At 46.7% G+C, this 20018-nt stretch overlaps 1 protein-coding gene across 1 annotated transcript in view; it reads left to right on the top strand.

The window, feature by feature from the left end:
- Window positions 1-20018, top strand: part of KIF5B (kinesin family member 5B) — a 109660-nt gene that overhangs the window by 43779 nt on the left and 45863 nt on the right. The window contains exons 5-12 of the mRNA XM_063922078.1: window positions 3586-3634; window positions 6596-6651; window positions 6736-6823; window positions 13158-13282; window positions 14132-14236; window positions 14465-14610; window positions 15080-15228; window positions 16691-16872. Coding sequence (XP_063778148.1) covers window positions 3586-3634; window positions 6596-6651; window positions 6736-6823; window positions 13158-13282; window positions 14132-14236; window positions 14465-14610; window positions 15080-15228; window positions 16691-16872 — 900 coding nt within the window. The remainder of the gene's footprint in view (window positions 1-3585; window positions 3635-6595; window positions 6652-6735; window positions 6824-13157; window positions 13283-14131; window positions 14237-14464; window positions 14611-15079; window positions 15229-16690; window positions 16873-20018) is intronic.

The raw sequence follows: 20018 nt of genomic DNA, 5'->3' as shown, positions 1-20018 counted from the left end.
GCGGGATATTTGTCGACTGGCATCAAGAGTAAGTGCGCTGTCCATTTCTGCCAGAAGAGGGTTATGGACACGACAGTGGTCAGGTGATGCGGATTCCAAATGGCATATGGAAGTATTGCCTTATAAAGGGGAGGAGTTATTTGGGGTCGGTCTTTCAGACCTGGTGGCCACGGCAACAGCTGGGAAATCCACGTTTTTACCCCAGGTCGCCTCTCAACATAAGAAGACGCCGTATTATCAGGCGCAGTCCTTTCGTTCCCATAAGGGCAAGTGGGCAAAAGGTTCCTCATTTCTGCCCCGTGACAGAGGGAGAGGAAAAAGGCTGCAGAAATCAGCCAGTTCCCAGGAACAGAAGCCCTCTCCCGCCTCTGCCAAGCCCTCAGCATGACGCTGGGGCTTTACAAGCAGACAGGGAGGCAATTTTGGAAGCCATTCACAAGCTGTATTCCCAGCAGGTGATAATCAAGGTACCCCTCCTGCAACAGAGAAAGGGGTATTATTCTACACTGTTGTGGTACCGAAGCCGGACGGCTCGGTAAGACCGATTTTAAATCTAAAATCTTTGAACACTTACATACAGAGGTTCAAATTCAAGAGAAGGGGACTACATGGTGTCTCTGGACATCAAGGATGCTTACCTTCATGTCCCAATTTACCCTTCTCACCAAGGGTACCTCAGGTTTGTGGTACAGAACTGTCACTATCAGTTTCAGACGCTGTTGTTGGATGGTCCACGGCACCCCGGGTCTTTACCAAGGTAATGGCCGAAATGATGATACTCCTTCGAAGGAAGGGAGTTTTAGTTATCCCTTACTTGGACGATCTCCTGATAAGGGTAAGATCCAGGGAACAGTTGGAGGTCGGTGTAGCACTATCTCAGGTAGTGTTGCGACAGCACGGTTGGATTCTCAATATTCCAAAATCGCAGCTGGTTCCGACGACTCGTTTTCTGTTCTTAGGGATGATTCTGGACACAGTCAAGAAAAAGGTGTTTCTCCCGGAGGAGAAAGCCAGGGAGTTATCCGAGCTAGTCAGGAACCTCCTAAAACCGAGCCAAGTTTCAGTGCATCAATGCACAAGGGTTCTGGGAAAAATGGTGGCTTCCTACGAAGCAAGCCCATTCGGCAGATTCCACGCAAGAACTTTCCAGTGGGACCTGCTGGACAAATGGTCGGGGTTGCATCTTCAGATGCATCAGCGGATAACCCGGTCACCAAGGACAAGGGTGTCCCTCCTGTGGTGGTTGCAGAGTGCTCATCTTCTAGAGGGCCGCAGATTCGGCATTCAGGACTGGGTCCTGGTGACCACGGATGCCAGCCTGCGAGGCTGGGGAGCAGTCACACAGGGAAGAAATTTCCAGGGCTTATGGTCAAGCCTGGAGACATCACTTCACATAAATATCCTGGTGCTAAGAGCCATTTACAATGCTCTAAGCTTAGCAAGACCTCTGCTTCAAGGTCAGCCGGGTTGATCCAGTCGGACAACATCACGGCAGTCACCCACGTAAACAGACAGGGTGGCACAAGAAGCAGTCAATGGCAGAAGCTGCAAGGATTCTTCGCTGGGCGGAAAATCATGTGATAACACTGTCAGCAGTATTCATTCCGGGAGTGGACAACTGGGAAGCAGACTTCCTCAGCAGACACGACCTCCACCCGGGAGAATGGGGACTTCACCCAGAAGTCTTCCACATGATTATAAACCGTTGGGTAAAACCAAAGGTGGACATGATGGCGTCCCGCCTCAACAAAAAACTCGACAGGTATTGCGCCAGGTCAAGGGACCCTCAGGCAATAGCTGTAGACGCTCTGGTAACACCGTGGGTGTACCAGTCAGTGTATGTTTTCCCTCCTCTGCCTCTCATACCCAAGGTACTGAGAATTATAAGATGGAGAGGAGTAAGCACTATATTCGTGGCTCCGGATTGGCCAAGAAGGACTTGGTACCCGGAACTTCAAGAGAGGCTCACGGAGGATCCGTGGCCTCTACCTCTAAGAAGGGACCTGCTCCAGCAAGGACCCTGTCTGTTCCAAGACTTACCGCGGCTGCGTTTGACGGCATGGCGGTTGAACGCCGGATCCTGAAGAAAAAAGGCATTCCGTATGAAGTCATCCCTATCCTGATCAAAGCCAGGAAGGATGTAACCGCAAAACATTATCACCGCATTCGGCGAAAATATGTTGCGTGGTGCGAGGCCAGTAAGGCCCGACGGAGGAATTTCAACTGGGTCGATTCCTACATTTCCTGCAAACAGGAGTGTCTATGGGCCTGAAATTGGGGTCCATTAAGGTTAAAATTTCGGCCCTATCAATTTTCTTCCAGAAAGAACTAGCTTCAGTCCCTGAAGTGCAGACGTTTGTAAAAGGGGTACTGCATATACAGCCTCCTTTTGTGCCTCCAGTGGCACCTTGGGATCTCAATGTAGTTTTTGGGTTCCAAAAGTCACATTGGTTTGAACCACTTAAAGATGTTGGCCCTGGCCTGGGCCAGGCGCGTGTCAGAATGGGCGGCTTTATTCTGTAAAAGCCCTTATCTGATTTTCCATACGGACAGGGCAGAATTGAGGACTCGTCCTCGGTTTCTCCCTAAGGTGGTTTCAGCGTTTCACCTGAACCAACCTATTGTGGTGCCTGCGGCTACTAGGGACTTTGAGGACTCCAAGTTGCTAGACGTTGTCAGGGCCCTGAAAATATATGTTTCCAGGACGGCTGGAGTCAGAAAATCTGACTCGCTGTTTATCCTGTATGCACCCAACAAGCTGGGTGCTCCTGCTTCTAAGCAGACTATTGCTCGTTGGATTTGTAGTACAATTCAGCTTGCACTTTCTGTGGCAGGCCTGCCACAGCCAAAATCTGTAAAAGCCCATTCCACACGGAAAGTGGGCTCATCTTGGGCGGCTGCCCGAGGGGTCTCGGCTTTACAACTTTGCCGAGCAGCAACTTGGTCAGGGGCAAACACGTTTTGCTAAATTCTACAAATTTGATACCCTGGCTGAGGAGGACCTGGAGTTCTCTCATTCGGTGCTGCAGAGTCATCCGCACTCTCCCGCCCGTTTGGGAGCTTTGGTATAATCCCCATGGTCCTTACGGAGTTCCCAGCATCCACTAGGACGTCAGAGAAAATAAGAATTTACTTACCGATAATTCTATTTCTCGTAGTCCGTAGTGGATGCTGGGCGCCCATCCCAAGTGCGGATTGTCTGCAATACTTGTACATAGTTATTGTTAACTAAATCGGGTTCTTGTTGTGAGTCATCTTTTCTAGAGGCTCCTCTGTTATCATACTGTTAACTGGGTTTAGATCACAAGTTATACGGTGTGATTGGTGTGGCTGGTATGAGTCTTACCCGGGATTCAAAATCCTTCCTTATTGTGTACGCTCGTCCGGGCACAGTATCCTAACTGAGGCTTGGAGGAGGGTCATAGGGGGAGGAGCCAGTGCACACCAGGTAGTCCTAAAGCTTTACTTTTGTGCCCAGTCTCCTGCGGAGCCGCTATTCCCCATGGTCCTTACGGAGTTCCCAGCATCCACTACGGACTACGAGAAATAGAATTATCGGTAAGTAAATTCTTATTTTTTGTTTAGGTGTCCTATTTTGAAATCTATTTGGACAAGATAAGGGATCTTCTGGATGGTGAGTGATTTGCAATTTCCATGGATAGGTTACCTGAGATGTGTTGCAGTGGATTAATTGATTCATTCAAGCAACCAACCAACCGTTAGTTTAGTCAGTTTAATTTGACTGTATACATATCTCCTCATTGGACCTACTGGATGCTGAAGAAAAAAATAAAGTGGTTATTAATTACTGTGTGGCATTGACACATTATACACTTACACAATAGTTCACTTGCCCTCTCATCCTGTCAGGAACCTCATTCGCATGTTGACGGCCAAGTGAGTTGGGTCATGCTCTGATTCATTACTGATTGGTCAGAGTAGATACCGTATGCTGCTCTTTTAGTAGCTCTCACTCCCCAAATTCAACACCTACCAACAATAACTTTTTTATATTCCCGTTATGTTTTAATTAATCACTGTTCTTTGTTTGCTGTTTCATTATTTCTGATTTTGGTAATGGGGTATGTCGAAGACTTCTCATTTCATTGCGGATAATTGATTCTAGTCCGGTTTCATTGTGATCTATTTTTCTGTTGCCCAGAGAGAGAGGCCAATTAGTTATTAGGATGTTGTTTTCTGTCTAATATAGTGTTCTGTATACCCATGTGACCGTGCAGGGAAATCAATGTGTACATAATGGGGCTTCTGGCAGAGCTCCGCATTCAGTACAGTTGAAGTGTTTTACTTCTATTCTCCATAATAAAGTTCCTCCAAGAGCTTTTCTATTCATGTTAATGATTGATAATTATTGTAGGGGGTATGGTCTACTGACCAGTGGTATGTGACATAACTGGGACTAGTGCTGGACATTATTGGGGCCATGGATTCATACAGAAAGTTCAAAAAATGACAAGAATTGCTAGCAAATGAGTGTTAGGTACAAGCCATCTGAGTTGGCCTATAGCCAAAAACAGTGTATAATCCCTAGGAAAGGCTACACAGGTAGCAAATGAACAAGCCAGGAAAGCATAGGGAGCCTAGTCATGTAGAGGAAAACCATAAACTGTGTATCAGGGAGTTGAGAATCTAGTTGACGGTAGGCAGAAATGCTGCTGGTCAGTGTTTTTAATGTACAGGATTTTGACGAGTCATGCCAAAATATTTTTCTCTCGTGACATCAATGTCTACATGTTGGCAGATTTTGCCATTTCTGTATTTTGAATACCAGCTGCAGTACCCAGCGTTGCCCGGGATTTTAAGAATGTTTGTTTACAAAAGTTAATTTAAATATTAAACACAGTATAAATAACATAGTATAAAAAAGCATGTAAAATGTTATACACCTCAATAAAATGAAAACCCAATGTGCTGCTGGGGGACTGTGCTACTTCCACTATATAACTCTGTGTGTGGGTTTGTGCTACCTCCATTCCCCTCCTCACATCATGTCACTGCCCCTGTCACATGCAGCCCTGTCATCACTGACATATCATGCATGTCCTGATATAGTCTGTGCTGCTGGCCCACCCCTAGGGGTGCTAGTGGTTTGTTACCCCCGCAGTGTTTGTTTCCAGAGTGTAAGTAATATGTGTAGCAAGTTTGGTGTAAATTTCTCCAGGCGTTCCAGAGTTATGCTGTCTGCTGAAATACTCTGTGTTGCTGCCTCAACCCTAGGTGTGCTAGGGGTGTCTTACCCCCACAGTGTTTGTTCCCATCTTGTAAGTCATGTGTATCAAGTTTGTTGTAAATTGGTCTATTCATTCTGGAGTTATGCTGTCTCCTGAAATTCTCTGTGCTGCTGTCCCACCCCTAGGGGGGTAGTAGGGGTGTCTAACCCCCACAGTGTTTGATCCCAGATTGTAAGTCAGATGTGTACCAAGTTTGGTGTAAATTGCTCCAGGCCTTCCATAGTTTTGCTGTCTCCTGAAATAATCTGTGCTGCTGTTCCACCCCTAGGGGTGCTAGGGGTGTCTGACCCCAATAGTTTGTTTCCAGATTGTAAGTGAGATGTGTACCAAATTTGTTGTAAATTGCTGCAGGCATTCCAGAGTTATGCTGTCTGCTGAAATACTCAGTGCTGCTGCCTCACCCCTAAGGGTTCTAGGGGTGTCTTCCTCCCACAGTGTTTGTTGCCAGATTGGAAGGCATATGTGGACCAATTTTTGAGTACATTGCTCCAGCAATTCCGAAGTTATGCTGTGTCCTGATTTACTCTGTGCTGCTGTCTGCCCCCCCCCCCCCAGGGTTGCTAAGGATTTAAAATTGTTTTAGTTGCCTCCGCCTTGTTTTAATACGCTTATATATGAAATTTCACGATCTTCGCTTGTAAACTGTGGATTTGTATAGAAAGACATAAGAACAGAAGGACAGATTTTCATTTTTATATATTAGATTGATGATAATTCTACAGTCTTTAAAATACTATTTTACTTTGTTCTGAAGTCACAGGCATTTCCTCTGCTTGCACGGAGACCTGCTGCCACTATAGCTGCAGTCAGTGGTGCAAGTAGAAAAAAATGTGTTATAGGTACTCTGTGCGCACGCCGAAGGCCAGATGCACGTTGGCCCCCCACAGTGCCAGATATACGCGTTGGCCCCCCACTGTGCCGCTCATCGCTGCCATAGTCTGTTGCTGCTGTGTGAGGGGAGGAGTCTAGCGCAGCGGCAACTTGCAGGGCCGGGGTCACTCAGGGGGAGCCGCATTAAGAGCACTGCACGTCAACCCCCAGGTTCCTGTGCGCGCCCACCGCCCCAGCCGTGGGAGCACGATTACATCACGATCACGCTCCCAGCAGGCTGGGAAGGGGAGGTGCCGAGGCGAAGGCTTTGCAGCGGTAACGGCACACAACTGGTGAGTGCAATGAGTGGCGGTGGGTACGGCGTACCCACAGCTAAATTCTTAACGATACGCCGTTCCTGCGCATACCCGCCCACTTGCACCGCTGGCTGCAGTGTACTAGTCTAATGCTTGCATACTGACTTTACAGCTGGTTTACTTGGACAAGTGTTAATTCCTTATTCTCATTTATTCCAGTCTCTAAAATAAACCTTTCTGTTCATGAGGACAAAAACAGAGTACCATATGTAAAGGTGGGTGTTACCGTCAATGTTTTCTAATTCCACTGGCTTTGTGTTGTGTATATAGTGTATTACTTTCCTTTTTCTCACTAAAAGGGTTGCACTGAACGTTTTGTATGTAGTCCTGAAGAAGTAATGGATACTATAGATGAAGGAAAATCTAACAGACACGTAGCTGTGACAAGTAAGTTATACATTTATAGATAAAATATTTGTCATTTACTAAAGATCCAACTGTAGAGCACTTTACGGGCACTGCAGGTAAAGTGCATAGAACCTTTGCAATGCTAGTAGTTGCTGGAAATGATACGGTTGTGTATTGTCTGGCAGGCTTTCCCATGGATCAGTAATCCTTGGATCTGGGTGCATTCCAGCTATGATGCTAAGGTCTTTGATGCAATAGACCATAGGTGAATGATCAAATTAAAGCAACCATTGGGGTGGCGTAATTATTTTATTACATGGCACAATGCCATTCAACCACTAAAGGGTATAAAAGTGAGTGACCCTTATCCTTCTTACTCTGCACTTTGCCACTACATAATAACTTTGCGACCTGCCGCAGTAGCCTTAACTGTGGTGCAACTTTTTTTTTATTTTAGAAGTAGCACTTCTTAATGTGGTTGCATGCCCTCTAGGGCACCACTCATCATTGGTCTTAGCTGTCAGTGAGTTGAAGGTAAATGCTGTTCTTGCCCCTTAAGCTGGGTACACACTAGACGACCACTTAAACTAATGTATATAATATGACCAGCCCTTGTAGTGCTCAGCAGCTTAAATGCAGACTGTCGTACATCATCTACTATATAGCGCTCTTCTTATCTTTGGTATTTTTAAATGAATTTGCATTTGTTACGAAAATTTCTTTAAATCATCCAGTGTGTACCCACTACATCGCTAGCTATGTCCTCCATCGTCTGTACATGCAGCTCAATCTGGGGATGTCGCTAGCAATGACAAGTGCCGAATGCAGCATCAGGCCTTCTAAAAGCTTTAATCAAACTCACTCTTTACATACTTAAAAAAACAAAACCTGTAAAAGCGCGCCGCCTTACCATTTTACTACATCATGCAAATTTTGTGAAACGTAAGCATTCCAAATTAACACACAACCTCTTGAGCCTTCCCAAACATGACCCTTTTCCTCCAAACTTAGAACTTATGCACAGAGGTGCATTGTAAAAAGGAACAATTAAATCCTTTAAAACGAACTTGTCCATCTTTCTTCCTGCCCCTATAACTATGGCCTTCCTGTGTATGGCTCTGCCAATTCACAATCTTCAGACTGGTCTCATTGCTTATAAATGCATCTGCCACCTAAGTTGGCAAGATGATACTGAGGGGTTTAAAGCGTGACTGTAGTATTTCTCACTTAAGTATAAATGGCAGCCAGAATTAGGATTTAAGGCGCACACCGTTTTTAGTTATTTTGCTTTTATTTAGTTTCACATTTCATAGCTTAAAACTAGTGTATTTGCTACAGCAGGAAGACGTTTTATGGCAGAAAAATGAGACTATGCCCATAGGACATAAATTATTTTTTCATTGTTCCTCTCCACTTTGAAAGTTTAATCACTCGCAGTTAGCTAAAATAATTTATTGGGTTAGGCCTGTGTAATAAAACAATAAAATACCATATTTCTCAATCTTCACAAATCAGTGAAGGTGCTGGGGGAGAGGGTCCAGAGCCCCACTGGTTAGGGTCTCTTAAGACTATGATGTCAGATATGTCTTCCCAGCTCACTGCTAATGTGCAGAAGACTCAGCTACTACAACAAGCTGTTGCAGATTTAGCTGCTAGGGCAGGTGCACAGTCCCCCCTCTCTCATGCAGGTCCACAGAAGCGTGGTTTACCTGCTCTGCCATCTGATACAGATGATGATCTACAAGATGATGGGGATGACATGGATCCCGATTCTACTGAGTGTATTGAACCCCTCATTTTGGCAATAAGGACGCCTCTAGAGGACGCTGTCTCAGCAGTCGTTTTTCTTTGTCCAAAACAAGCCCAATGTCACTTTCCCTGATTCTCAGAGTTAGATTACTTATTCAAACAGGCCTGTAAAAATCCAGACAAAAAATTCCAAGTTTGCAAAAAGTGTTTGCGCACTTACCCATTTGCTCCTGAAGGTAGAAAATTTTGGGAGGAGCCCCCTGGGGTGGATGTCTGTCTCTCGCCTGTCTAAGAAAGCGGTGCTGCCTGCTCCAGGCTCCTTTACCATGAAGGATCCTGAGGATCGGAAGATAGACTACCCTAAAGTCTATATACACTGCAGCAGGCCTTTCACAAAGACTCGGTCATTGAGGGTTGCTGGATGACCCATGCTATTCATTCTTGGGCCACTCGGGGGATATGCCCTTAGTTACTATGGTAACCCTCCTGAAGCACACTCAGGACATTACCTGTGTCCTCTGTGATTCCCTCAAGGAGATGGGGACCATTAATGCTCGGACGTCTGTGATGGCAGTGTCGGTGGGCAGGGCCTTGTGGTTGCGTCAGTGGATTGTGGACACAATCCAAACGTAGTGGGGAATCCCTCCCCTTTTCTGGGGAATGGCTTTTTGGGGTTTAACTGGATGCCTGGATTTCCAAAGTTACAGCTGGGAAATCCACATTTCTCTCCTCTGGGGCCCCACCGGCGAGTCGCTCCTATCCGGTGCCTTCTGTCCAGTCCTTTCTGTCTCGCACATTTCGATCAAAGGCCAGAGGTGCCTCCAATGCGGCTAAAGGCACCAGCGGTAAGTCCAGAAAACCTGCAAGTGCCAGTTCTGGGGAATAGTCCTCCGGTACTGCTTCCACTAAGGTCTCAGCATGACGGTGCCCACCCACCCTGAGGGGTCCTCGAGGTGGGAGCCCGACTGCGTCACTTCAGCCGTGTCTGGCTACAAGCTGGAGTTAGACAGTACTCCTCCCCCCCAACGATTTTTCAAATCAAGCTTACCAGCTTTGGGGGATATGCAACTTACGTTGCAAATGGCGCTCCGAAAGTTGGTCCAGTCCCACGTTATTGTTCCAGTACCACTACTGCAATGCGGCAAGGGGCTTTACTCAAACCTGTTTGTGGTGCCGGAGCCATACTGTTCGGTCAGACCAATTTTGAATCTGAAATCCTTGAATTCTTATTTGAGGGTGTTCAAGTTCAAAATGGAGCAGTGATTGCGGGCCTGGAGAAACAGGAATTTATGGTTTCCTTGGCTATCAAGGATGCCTATCTCCCTATTCTGATTTGCTGCCTCATCAGGTGTACCTGCTGTTTTCCCTGCTGGACGATCACTTCAAGTTCCAGGCTGTACCCTTTGGCCTGTCTACAGCCCCGAGGGTATTCACGAAGGTGATGGTGGAGATGATGTTTCAACTCCGGGTCCAGGGGGTCAATGTGGTCCCTTATCTGGACGATCTTCTGTTAAAGGCAAGATCCAGGGAGCTTTTGTTGCTCCATATCAACCGCACCATCCATCTTCTGTCAGACCGTGGGTGGATCCTCAACTTCCAGAAGTCCCACCTGGAGCCAACTCAGTGGCACCTGTTCCTGGGGATGTTGCTGGATACTGTGGCCCAGAAGGTGTTTCTACCAGAGGACAAAGCGAAAACTCTCTAGGAAATGGTCCGCATGGTGCTCTGACCTACTCGAGTGTACGTACATCTTTGCATAAGATTGTTAGGAAAGATGGTTGCCTCATACGAGGCAGTCCAGTATGGGAGGTTCCATGCCAGAACGTTTCAGTGGTCCGGATCACATCTCCAGATGCACCGGATGATTCAGCTGTCACCTCAGGCCAGGATTTCCCTCTTGTGGTGGCTACAGTCCTTCAATCTCCTGGAAGGCCGGAGTTTCGGGATTCAGGATCGGACCCTCCTCACGACGGATGCCAGTCTACGGGGATGGGGAGCTGTCACCCAGGGGACGCAGTTCCAGGGCCGATGGTCGACCCACGAGGCCCTCCTTCCGATCAACATTCTGGAGCTTTGGGCAATCCTACAATGCTCTGCTTCAAGCCTCTCCTCTACTCAAGTATCACGCGATCCAGGTACAGTCGGACAACGCCACGGCAGTGGCGTATATCAATCGACAAGGAGGGACAAAAAGCAGAGCCTGCATGTTATGGGTGTCGAGGATACTCCTCTGGGTGGAAAGAAATGCAAGAGCAATGTCGGCAATCTTCATTCCGGATGTGGACAACTGGGAGGCGTACTTCCTGAGTCATCACGATCTCCACCCGGGGAGTGGGGGTTCCACCATTTGGTGTTCCAGCAGATCATTGACCAGTGGGGTTGGCCTCAAATAGACATGATGGTTTCTCGTCTCAACAAGAAACTTCCCTGGTATTGTTCACGCACCAGGAACCCTCAGGCGAGGGCAGTAGACCCACTGGCCTCGCCTTGGCCGTACTGGCTGGTATACCTGTTTCCTCTGATTCCATTGCTCCCAAGGGTGCTAAAGCGAATCAGAAATCAGGGTGTTCAGGCAATTCTGATTGCCCCGGATTTTCTTCGAATGGTGTGGTACGCGGATCTTCTGAACATGTCTGTGGAAGACCCTTGGCCTCTACCACTAAGAAGAGATCTTCAACAAGGACCGTTTATCTACCCGGACTTACAGCGACTTGTTTGACGGCATGGAGGTTGAGCGGAACATCCTAGCTCACAAGGGCCTTTCCAAGAAGGTTATTGCTACCATGGATAAGGCCAGGAAACCTGCGACGTCAAAACACTATCATCATATCTGGAGGAGACATGTATCTTGGTGCAAGTATCCGCCTGCAGAATTTCACTTGGGACGTTTCCTGCAGGCTGGTGTGGATAAGGGCTTACGTCTGGGTTCTATTAAGGTCCAGATTTCAGCCCCCCTCCATTTTCTTCCAGAAGAACTCGGCACTGTTGCCAGAAGTTCAGACCTTCTTGCAAGGAGTACTCCACATACAACCACCTTTTTGTGCCGCCTACGGCACCCTGGGATTTGGATGTAGTGTTGGCTTTTCTACAGTTGTCCTGGTTTGAACCTCTGGTGACGGTGGAAGACAAGTACCTCACGTGGAAGACTGTGATGTTACTGGCCTTGGCCTCTGCTTGACGTGTCTCAGAATTGGGGACTTCATTGTGTAAAAGTCCGTACTTGGTCTTTTACGAGGACAGAGCAGAGCTCCAGGCTAGACAGCAGTTCCTGCCAAAGGTTGTCTCCGCATTTCGGGGGTCATTCCAACCCGATCGCACGCAGCGTAAAAGTGATCGCAGTGGCGATCGCAAGAAGACTGACAGGCGGGAGGCATTCCGGGGCGTCAACTCACCGTTTTCCAAGCGCGGTGAGACGAACGCAGGCGTTTGGATGGCGGATTTCTGACGTCAATCCCGGGACCTTCGTCGCTGGATCCGTCGCACAGGGTAAGTAAGTCTCAATGTGATCTTGTTTTGCAGGAAACTTTTTTAGCGTAGCAGGTCTGCACAAGCGATCGCAGCCCTGCTATCCTAAAATACACTCCCCCATAGGCGGCGTCAAGTTGATCTCAGGAGCAGTAAAAAGTTGCTACTTGCGATCAATTCGGAATGACCCCCTTTATCTGAATCAACCTATTGTGGTTCCGTCCAGTTCTGACGCTTCTGCTGCTCTGGAGGTATTGGGTGCTGTGCATGCTTTGAAGATCTATGTCAAGCGCACAGCTCGGGTCAGAAAAATGGATTCCTTGTTCGTGCTCTATGATGCGACGAAAAAGGGTTGCCCTGCTTCAAAGCAGTCCATTGCTCATTGGATTAGGCTTACTATCCAACAGGACTATGTGTCGGCAGCCTTACCTGTTCGTAAGTCTCTGAAGGCCCACTCTACAAGATCAGTGGGCTCTTCCTGGGTGGCAGCCCGTGTAGTCTCGGCCTTGCAACTATGCCGAGCTGCTACCTGGTCGGGGAAGAACACCTTCGTGACATTCTACAAGTTTGATAACCTGGCCAAAGAGGACGTTTTCGCCCGTTCTAGAAGCTTTGGGACGTCCCCATCGTACTAGTTTCCCCCAATATCCTTTTATGGATGCTTGAGAAAATAGGATTTTTATACCCACCGGTAAATCCATAGTAGTCCATAAGGGATATTGGGCGTTCGCCTCAGTGCGTTGACTTTTCTGCAGGGTCTTGTTCTGTGGTTGTTGTTACCAGCTGTTGCTGGTTGTATTATGTTTGTGGTGTGCTGGTGTGTAAATCTCACCACCTTTTGTTATCATGTTCCTTCTCTCATCTATATCCTTTCTCCTTCGGGCATGTTTTTACCTATAACTACCTGTGGGAGGGGGCATAGAGGGGAGGAGCCAGCACACCCAGTTGAAGAAATTTTAAAGTGCACTGGCTCCTTTGGACCCTGTCTATACCCCATCGTACTAGTTTCCCCCAATATCCCTTATGAACTACGAGAAAAGGATTTAGTGGTAGGTATTAAAATCCTATTTTCTTTTTTTTTAATGAAAACATTCACACACAAAAAGGAAAATGTTTTCCGTATGAAGTACAAAGCAACCATGTTAAATCTTTCTTACAGACATGAATGAACACAGCTCTAGAAGTCACAGCATCTTTCTAATCAATGTCAAGCAAGAAAATACTCAAACAGAGCAGAAGCTAAGTGGTAAACTATACCTGGTTGACTTGGCAGGTAGTGAAAAGGTGAGCCCTTTTAATTTTTAGATTACCAGTAAATGGACCCAGCATCTCTGGGGCACCTCATCTGGCCCAACCCTATCTTTTCTCCCATCCCGTTCCTGGTTCTTTTCTGTCCCTACACTGCGGCTGAGGTGAGTACGTGCACATCATGCCTAACGTGCACGCGGTTATATCTGAGGTGTATCTTGCACCTTAAGGCTGGTTACACACTAGACGATGTGTACCCAGCCTGACATTTCCGTCGACTTGGGAGGAAGGGGGAGGCGGTAATGCTGGAGATTTGCAACGCGCAGGAGCGTGCATACTGTGGGTACACGCTGCACTACATACCTGATGTATCGCTCCAATATATTTTCTAGTGTGCAAATTGGATGACCTAATTTTTATCAAGCTCCAATTTTTACATTTAATTTATTTACGTTATGTTCCTGCTATTGAAGTTATGCAGATGGCCTATATTTAAAATTTAGAGAAATGTATAGAAACTTTTTGATTTTGCTAGTGTAAAAATGTTCCCGTTAAACATTGTATTAAGACATGTTGCTTGAGTGGAAAATGTTGTTTGGGCATTGTAGCCTGCCCACTCTCCAGGAACCAGTAATCTTACTGAGGTAGTATTCGTAGGAAGGCGGCACTTTGTGACATGTTACTGGTTCCTTGTGAAGGGGCAGGATTCATCCTCGTGCTTCTTGGTTGAGCCTACAAATTGGAATAGGTAATGTTTTAAAGGTGAGCTACTGTGCCAGAGACAGGATATTTACCGAGGACTCTTTTTGTGCACAAATAAGCTAGTTATATAGCTGCTTTCATTTTATTTCTATTGTGCTTTTTTTTTCCCTCCCATGATTTTAGGTTAGCAAGACTGGAGCTGAAGGTGCATTGCTGGATGAAGCTAAAAACATTAACAAGTCTTTGTCATCTCTTGGCAATGTCATCTCTGCCCTGGCAGAAGCCAGTGTGAGTTATTACCAGTGTTTTATTTCTCTATGTACAGTGCTAGTCAGGTGCCACTAACATACTGTCCATGCTGTTATGTGAAGGGTAATGTAAGTTGTTATAGCATGGCTTTGCTGTCCCTTGAATAGTGACACCATAGGACCCTACTTACATCTAATATTTTGTGGCTTTTTTCACATTCAGTCACATTGAAATTAAATCAAATGCTGGTTTGATGTCTTCATACAGGTCTATATTCCATATCGTGATAGTAAAATGACAAGAATCCTCCAAGACTCACTAGGAGGAAATTGCAGAACCACTATTGTTATTTGCTGTTCACCATCATCTTATAATGAGGCTGAAACAAAGTCTACTCTTATGTTTGGTCAAAGGTTTGTAATCCGTCTCATGTAAATTAAAAACTCATATATTTACTGTGTGCACAAATGCAGAATAACGATTAGTTAAATCAAATCAAATGGACTAATATATGTATGGTGTAGTCCAGAAATAATGACCATTCTCTAGGAAAACTGTATTCAACATATATCCCTTCAGTTGTTGGTTAATACACATCCCAGCATTCACTGCCAGTTCTGCTAATAGGGCATGGTAAAACTACGGCAGAACACACTGGGATATTTACTTCCACAACAGCTGGGGGGCTGCTTGTTGAATATCCCTGCTGTAGGTGTTCAGATGTGTTTAGCTTTCAGCTTAAGTCGGTTTTCACATGAATATGAGTCAGTGTAATGAAGCACACCAGTTATAATACTGCGTATTGGACATTTTTGTTTTTTTTTAACATTAATAGAATTTTGGTTGGACCTGTTTAATACCTTTTTGTTCTACTTTTGTCAGAGCGAAGACCATTAAGAATACAGTATGTGTAAATGTGGAGCTCACTGCTGAGCAGTGGAAGAAGAAATATGAGAAGGAAAAAGAGAAAACAAAGACTTTGCGGAGTACAGTGCAATGGCTGGAAAATGAGCTTGCTCGCTGGCGCAAAGGTGAGGGCATGCAAACAGGCCTGACCCTGGTGGGTAATGACATACTTATTGAAGTGATGAGCTGCAGCCCTCAATATTGCTGACTTTCATTTGTATATGCAGTGTGTACTTTGAAACTTGTTACGTACTGTTTGTCTAGAACCCCACTGAAAGGCTCTGAATGTTGCCACCCTATTGGGTTATCTGGTAGCTAGTGTTTTGCTTTTTTAAATAGATATTGGATGAAATGTATCAAACCTTCAAAAGAGTAGTTGGTCATAGGAACCAGTCACAACCTAGTTAGAATATCAAGCTGTCCATACACCAGGAAAACGTTCCTCCATCCATTCAACTAGTTGGCTAGTTTGAGTCTTGTATCAAATGACAATTAGCAGTTTGTGCCCAAACTCCAGAAAACAGAAAAAAATGTTTGATTTAAACCACTTGCCTAAACAACAGTTTTTGGTTTTCTGGTGTTTTGGAGCAAATTGCTGATTGTCATCTGCTCCCCATACATTTACCAGATTTTCATTCATAACCGGCCAACTAGTTGTATGGTTGGACGACGGTTGTTCTGGACGGATGTAGTTATGAAGAGACTGCCGTTCACTATACCGACCCCTACATCCCATCCTCTCGAAATCCCGACAGTCTGCATGCCGACTTGCAGGGACTATTCCCACTCATGGGTGTCCATAGAGCAGGAATAGAACCTGTGGCAAGCACTGCTCGCCACCGAGCCCGCAAGGGGCTTAGTTGTGCTCGCGCCCCCCCCCCGTCCCCAACATTCTGCAGCCGGGATCCCGGAATTGGTATGCTGATCACAACCCCAACCCGGTCTGGAGTATGGCCAGTTTATGAATGTACTTGATAAATTCTAGCTACAATTTGATTAGTTGCTATGGGTAACGTTTCCACCCTCTAGGAGGTTTTCCCCATTGTCTCCGGACCTCTAATATTTTTATATGGTCAAGGTTTCTTTTCCTCCCCATAAGGGTATTAGGATAAAATAACGTAATGCAGTAGGAGTTAGTTTATAAGGGGGTAATTCAGTTGCTTTAAGCGCTCATTTATTTTTGTGCTTGTCGCACCCAACCCATCTTAAGTCCAAATGGCTGTCTAGGCGCCCAAACCACAGACTTTTGCACATGTATTCTTGCCACCTCAGGAAACTGCGAAAAGTAATGTGTCCCCCTGCGCACTTGCGTCCAAACGGAACAATAGTTGAATTGCTCCATCGGGCACCCACGAGTGTCAGCCATGGGTGAAAACAATTTACTCGACCAATATAAGGTTGTAGTTCTTTATCAACACACAAGCTTCCCTTTTATTTTATTATTTTTTCTATTCATTTGCCATTGTTTGGTGTCCCTCAGTTATTTGGGGGGGACCATTCGATATTGGTGGTTGTCAGATCTCTATGTTGGTGACTTTTTGGTGGAGAATGGTATTGTACATCTGATCTGTGAGCTATGCTTTGCAGGGGAGACTGTGCCCATTGAGGAGCAGTTTGATAAGGAAAAGGCCAACCTGGATGCGTTTGTAGTTGATAATGTGGTCGCCAATGACAAGCCAGCTGTCACACTTGCTGCTAACTTCACGGATGCCGAGAGAAGGAAATGTGAAGATGAAGTTACTAAACTGTACAAACAACTGGATGACAAGGTTATTATTTTTTAATGATCCTGATGTGATAAATGCTTATTTCTCTGACGTCCTAGTGGATGCTGGGAACTCCGTAAGGACCATGGGGAATAGACGGGCTCCGCAGGAGACTGGGCACTCTAAAAGAAAGATTAGGTACTAGCTGGTGTGCACTGGCTCCTCCCTCTATGCCCCTCCTCCAGACCTCAGTTAGAATCTGTGCCCGGCCAGAGCTGGGTGCTCCTAGTGGGCTCTCCTGAGCTTGCTAGAAAGAAAGTATTTGTTAGGTTTTTTATTTTCAGTGAGATCTGCTGGAAACACTCACTGCTACGTGGGACTGAGGGGAGAGAAGCAAACCTACCTGTGTGCAGCTAGCTTGTGCTTCTTAGGCTACTGGACACCATTAGCTCCAGAGGGTTCGAACACAGGGCCTGACCTCGATCGTCCATTCCCGGAGCCGCGCCGCCGTCCCCCTTGCAGAGCTAGAAGACAGAAGAAGGAGATGAAATCGGCGGCAGAAGACTCCGGTCTTCGTTAAGGTAGCGCACAGCACTGCAGCTGTGCGCCATTGCTCCCACTGCACACCTCACACTCCGGTCACTGTAGGGTGCAGGGCGCTGGGGGGGGCGCCCTGGGCAGCAATAAGAATACCTTTTGGCAATATATACACATAATACAGTCTGTGACTGTATATGTGTAAAACCCCCACCATTTTTTTTAGTCAGAAACAGGACAGAAGCCCGCCGCGGGGGCCGGGCCTTCTTCCTCAACACACCAGTGCCATTTTCTCTTCACCGTTCCGCTGGAAGGTAGCTCCCCAGGCTCTCCCCTGCAGTATCCTGGTACACAAAGGGTGAAAAGAGAGGGGGGGCGCACATAAATTTAGGCGCAAAATTTGTATATACAGCAGCTACTGGGTAAGCACTGAGTTGTAGTCTAATCCCTGGGTTATATAGCGCTGGGGTGTGTGCTGGCATACTCTCTCTCCAAAGGGCCTTGTGGGGGAACTGTCCTCAAATAGAGCATCCCCTGTGTGTGTGGTGTCGGTACGCGTGTGTCGACATGTCTGAGGTAAAAGGCTCCTCTAAGGAGGTGATAGAGCGGATATGTGTGTGAGAGGGTGTCTCCGTCGACAACGCCGACACCTGTTTGGATATGTGTAAGTGCTAAGGTGAATTTATTGCACAAAAGGTTAGGGAACAGACAGGAAATCTACCCATGTCTGTCCCTATGTCACAGAGACTTTCAGAGTCTCACAATGCTTACTATCCAAAATAACAAACACTGGTATCGACACGGAGTTTAACTCCACTGTCGACTACGATAATGCAAAGTTACAGCCAAGCTGGCTAGAAGGTATTCAATATATGATTATTGAAATAAAAGATGATTTGCATATCACTGATGACTCATCTGTCCCTGACACGAGAGTACACATGTTTAAGGGGAAGAATGCTGAGGTAAATTTCCCTCCTCTCATGAGGAAAAAGAGCGGGAATCTCCAGACAAGAGACGGCAGCTTCCCACAAGAGAATTCTCAGGCTGTATCCTTTCCCCACTAGGGCCAGGATATGTTGAGAATCTTCCCCTGGGGTGTCCTGTTTGCACAGACGGTAGCACTTGCTATTCTCAGGGATCCTGCAGATAGCGTGCACTTTCTAGTATACTACCCAGACCGGCGATTGTGTCGGCATGGGTTTATAGCGCTGTGGCAGCGTGGACAGGTACCTTATCAGCAGAGATGAGACCCTAGTATGCAATATAAATATATTTCTCTATCGTCCTAGTGGATGCTGGGGTTCCTGAAAGGACCATGGGGAATAGCGGCTCCGCAGGAGACAGGGCACAAAAAGTAAAGCTTTAGGATCAGGTGGTGTGCACTGGCTCCTCCCCCTATGACCCTCCTCCAAGCCAGTTAGATTTTGTGCCCGGCCGAGAAGGGTGCAATCTAGGTGGCTCTCCTAAAGAGCTGCTTAGGAAAGTTTAGCTTAGGTTTTTTATTTTACAGTGAGTCCTGCTGGCAACAGGATCACTGCAACGAGGGACTTAGGGGAGAAGAAGTGAACTCACCTGCGTGCAGGATGGATTGGCTTCTTGGCTACTGGACATCAGCTCCAGAGGGACGATCACAGGTACAGCCTGGATGGTCACCGGAGCCTTGCCGCCGGCCCCCTTGCAGATGCTGAAGTAAGAAGAGGTCCAGAATCGGCGGCAGAAGACTCCTCAGTCTTCTAAAGGTAGCGCACAGCACTGCAGCTGTGCGCCATTTTCCTCTCAGCACACTTCACACGGCAGTCACTGAGGGTGCAGGGCGCTGGGAGGGGGGCGCCCTGGGAGGCAAATGAATACCTATTTTGGCTAAAAATACCTCACATATAGCCTCCGGAGGCTATATGGAGATATTTAACCCCTGCCAGAATCCGTTAAGAGCGGGAGACGAGGCCGCCGAAAAAGGGGCGGGGCCTATCTCCTCAGCACACAGCGCCATTTTCCCTCACAGAAAGGCTGGAGGGAAGGCTCCCAGGCTCTCCCCTGCACTGCACTACAGAAACAGGGTTAAAACAGAGAGGGGGGGCACTAATTTGGCGATATGCTTATATATATATTAAGATGCTATAAGGGAAAACACTTATATAAGGTTGTCCCTATATAATTATAGCGTTTTTGGTGTGTGCTGGCAAACTCTCCCTCTGTCTCTCCAAAGGGCTAGTGGGTCCTGTCCTCTATCAGAGCATTCCCTGTGTGTGTGCTGTGTGTCGGTACGTGTGTGTCGACAGGTAGGAGGACGATGTTGGTGAGGAGGCGGAGCAATTGCCTGTAATGGTGATGTCACTCTCTAGGGAGTCGACACCGGAATGGATGGCTTATTTAGGAAATTACGTGATAATGTCAACACGCTGCAAGGTCGGTTGACGACATGAGACGGCCGACAAACAATTAGTACGGTCCAGACGTCTCAAAAACACCGTCAAGGGTTTTAAAACGCCCGTTTACTTTAGTCGGTCGACACAGACAGGGACACTGAATCCAGTGTCGACGGTGAATAAACAAACGTATTCCTTATTAGGGCCACACGTTAAAGGCAATGAAGGAGGTGTTACGTATTTCTGATACTACAAGTACCACAAAAGAGGGTATTATGTGGGATGTGAAAAAACTACCATAGT

The sequence above is a fragment of the Pseudophryne corroboree genome, chromosome 5 (genome assembly GCF_028390025.1).
Source record: "Pseudophryne corroboree isolate aPseCor3 chromosome 5, aPseCor3.hap2, whole genome shotgun sequence".
Classification (NCBI taxonomy): domain Eukaryota; kingdom Metazoa; phylum Chordata; class Amphibia; order Anura; family Myobatrachidae; genus Pseudophryne; species Pseudophryne corroboree.
This window is presented reverse-complemented; position numbering and strand designations above follow the sequence as displayed.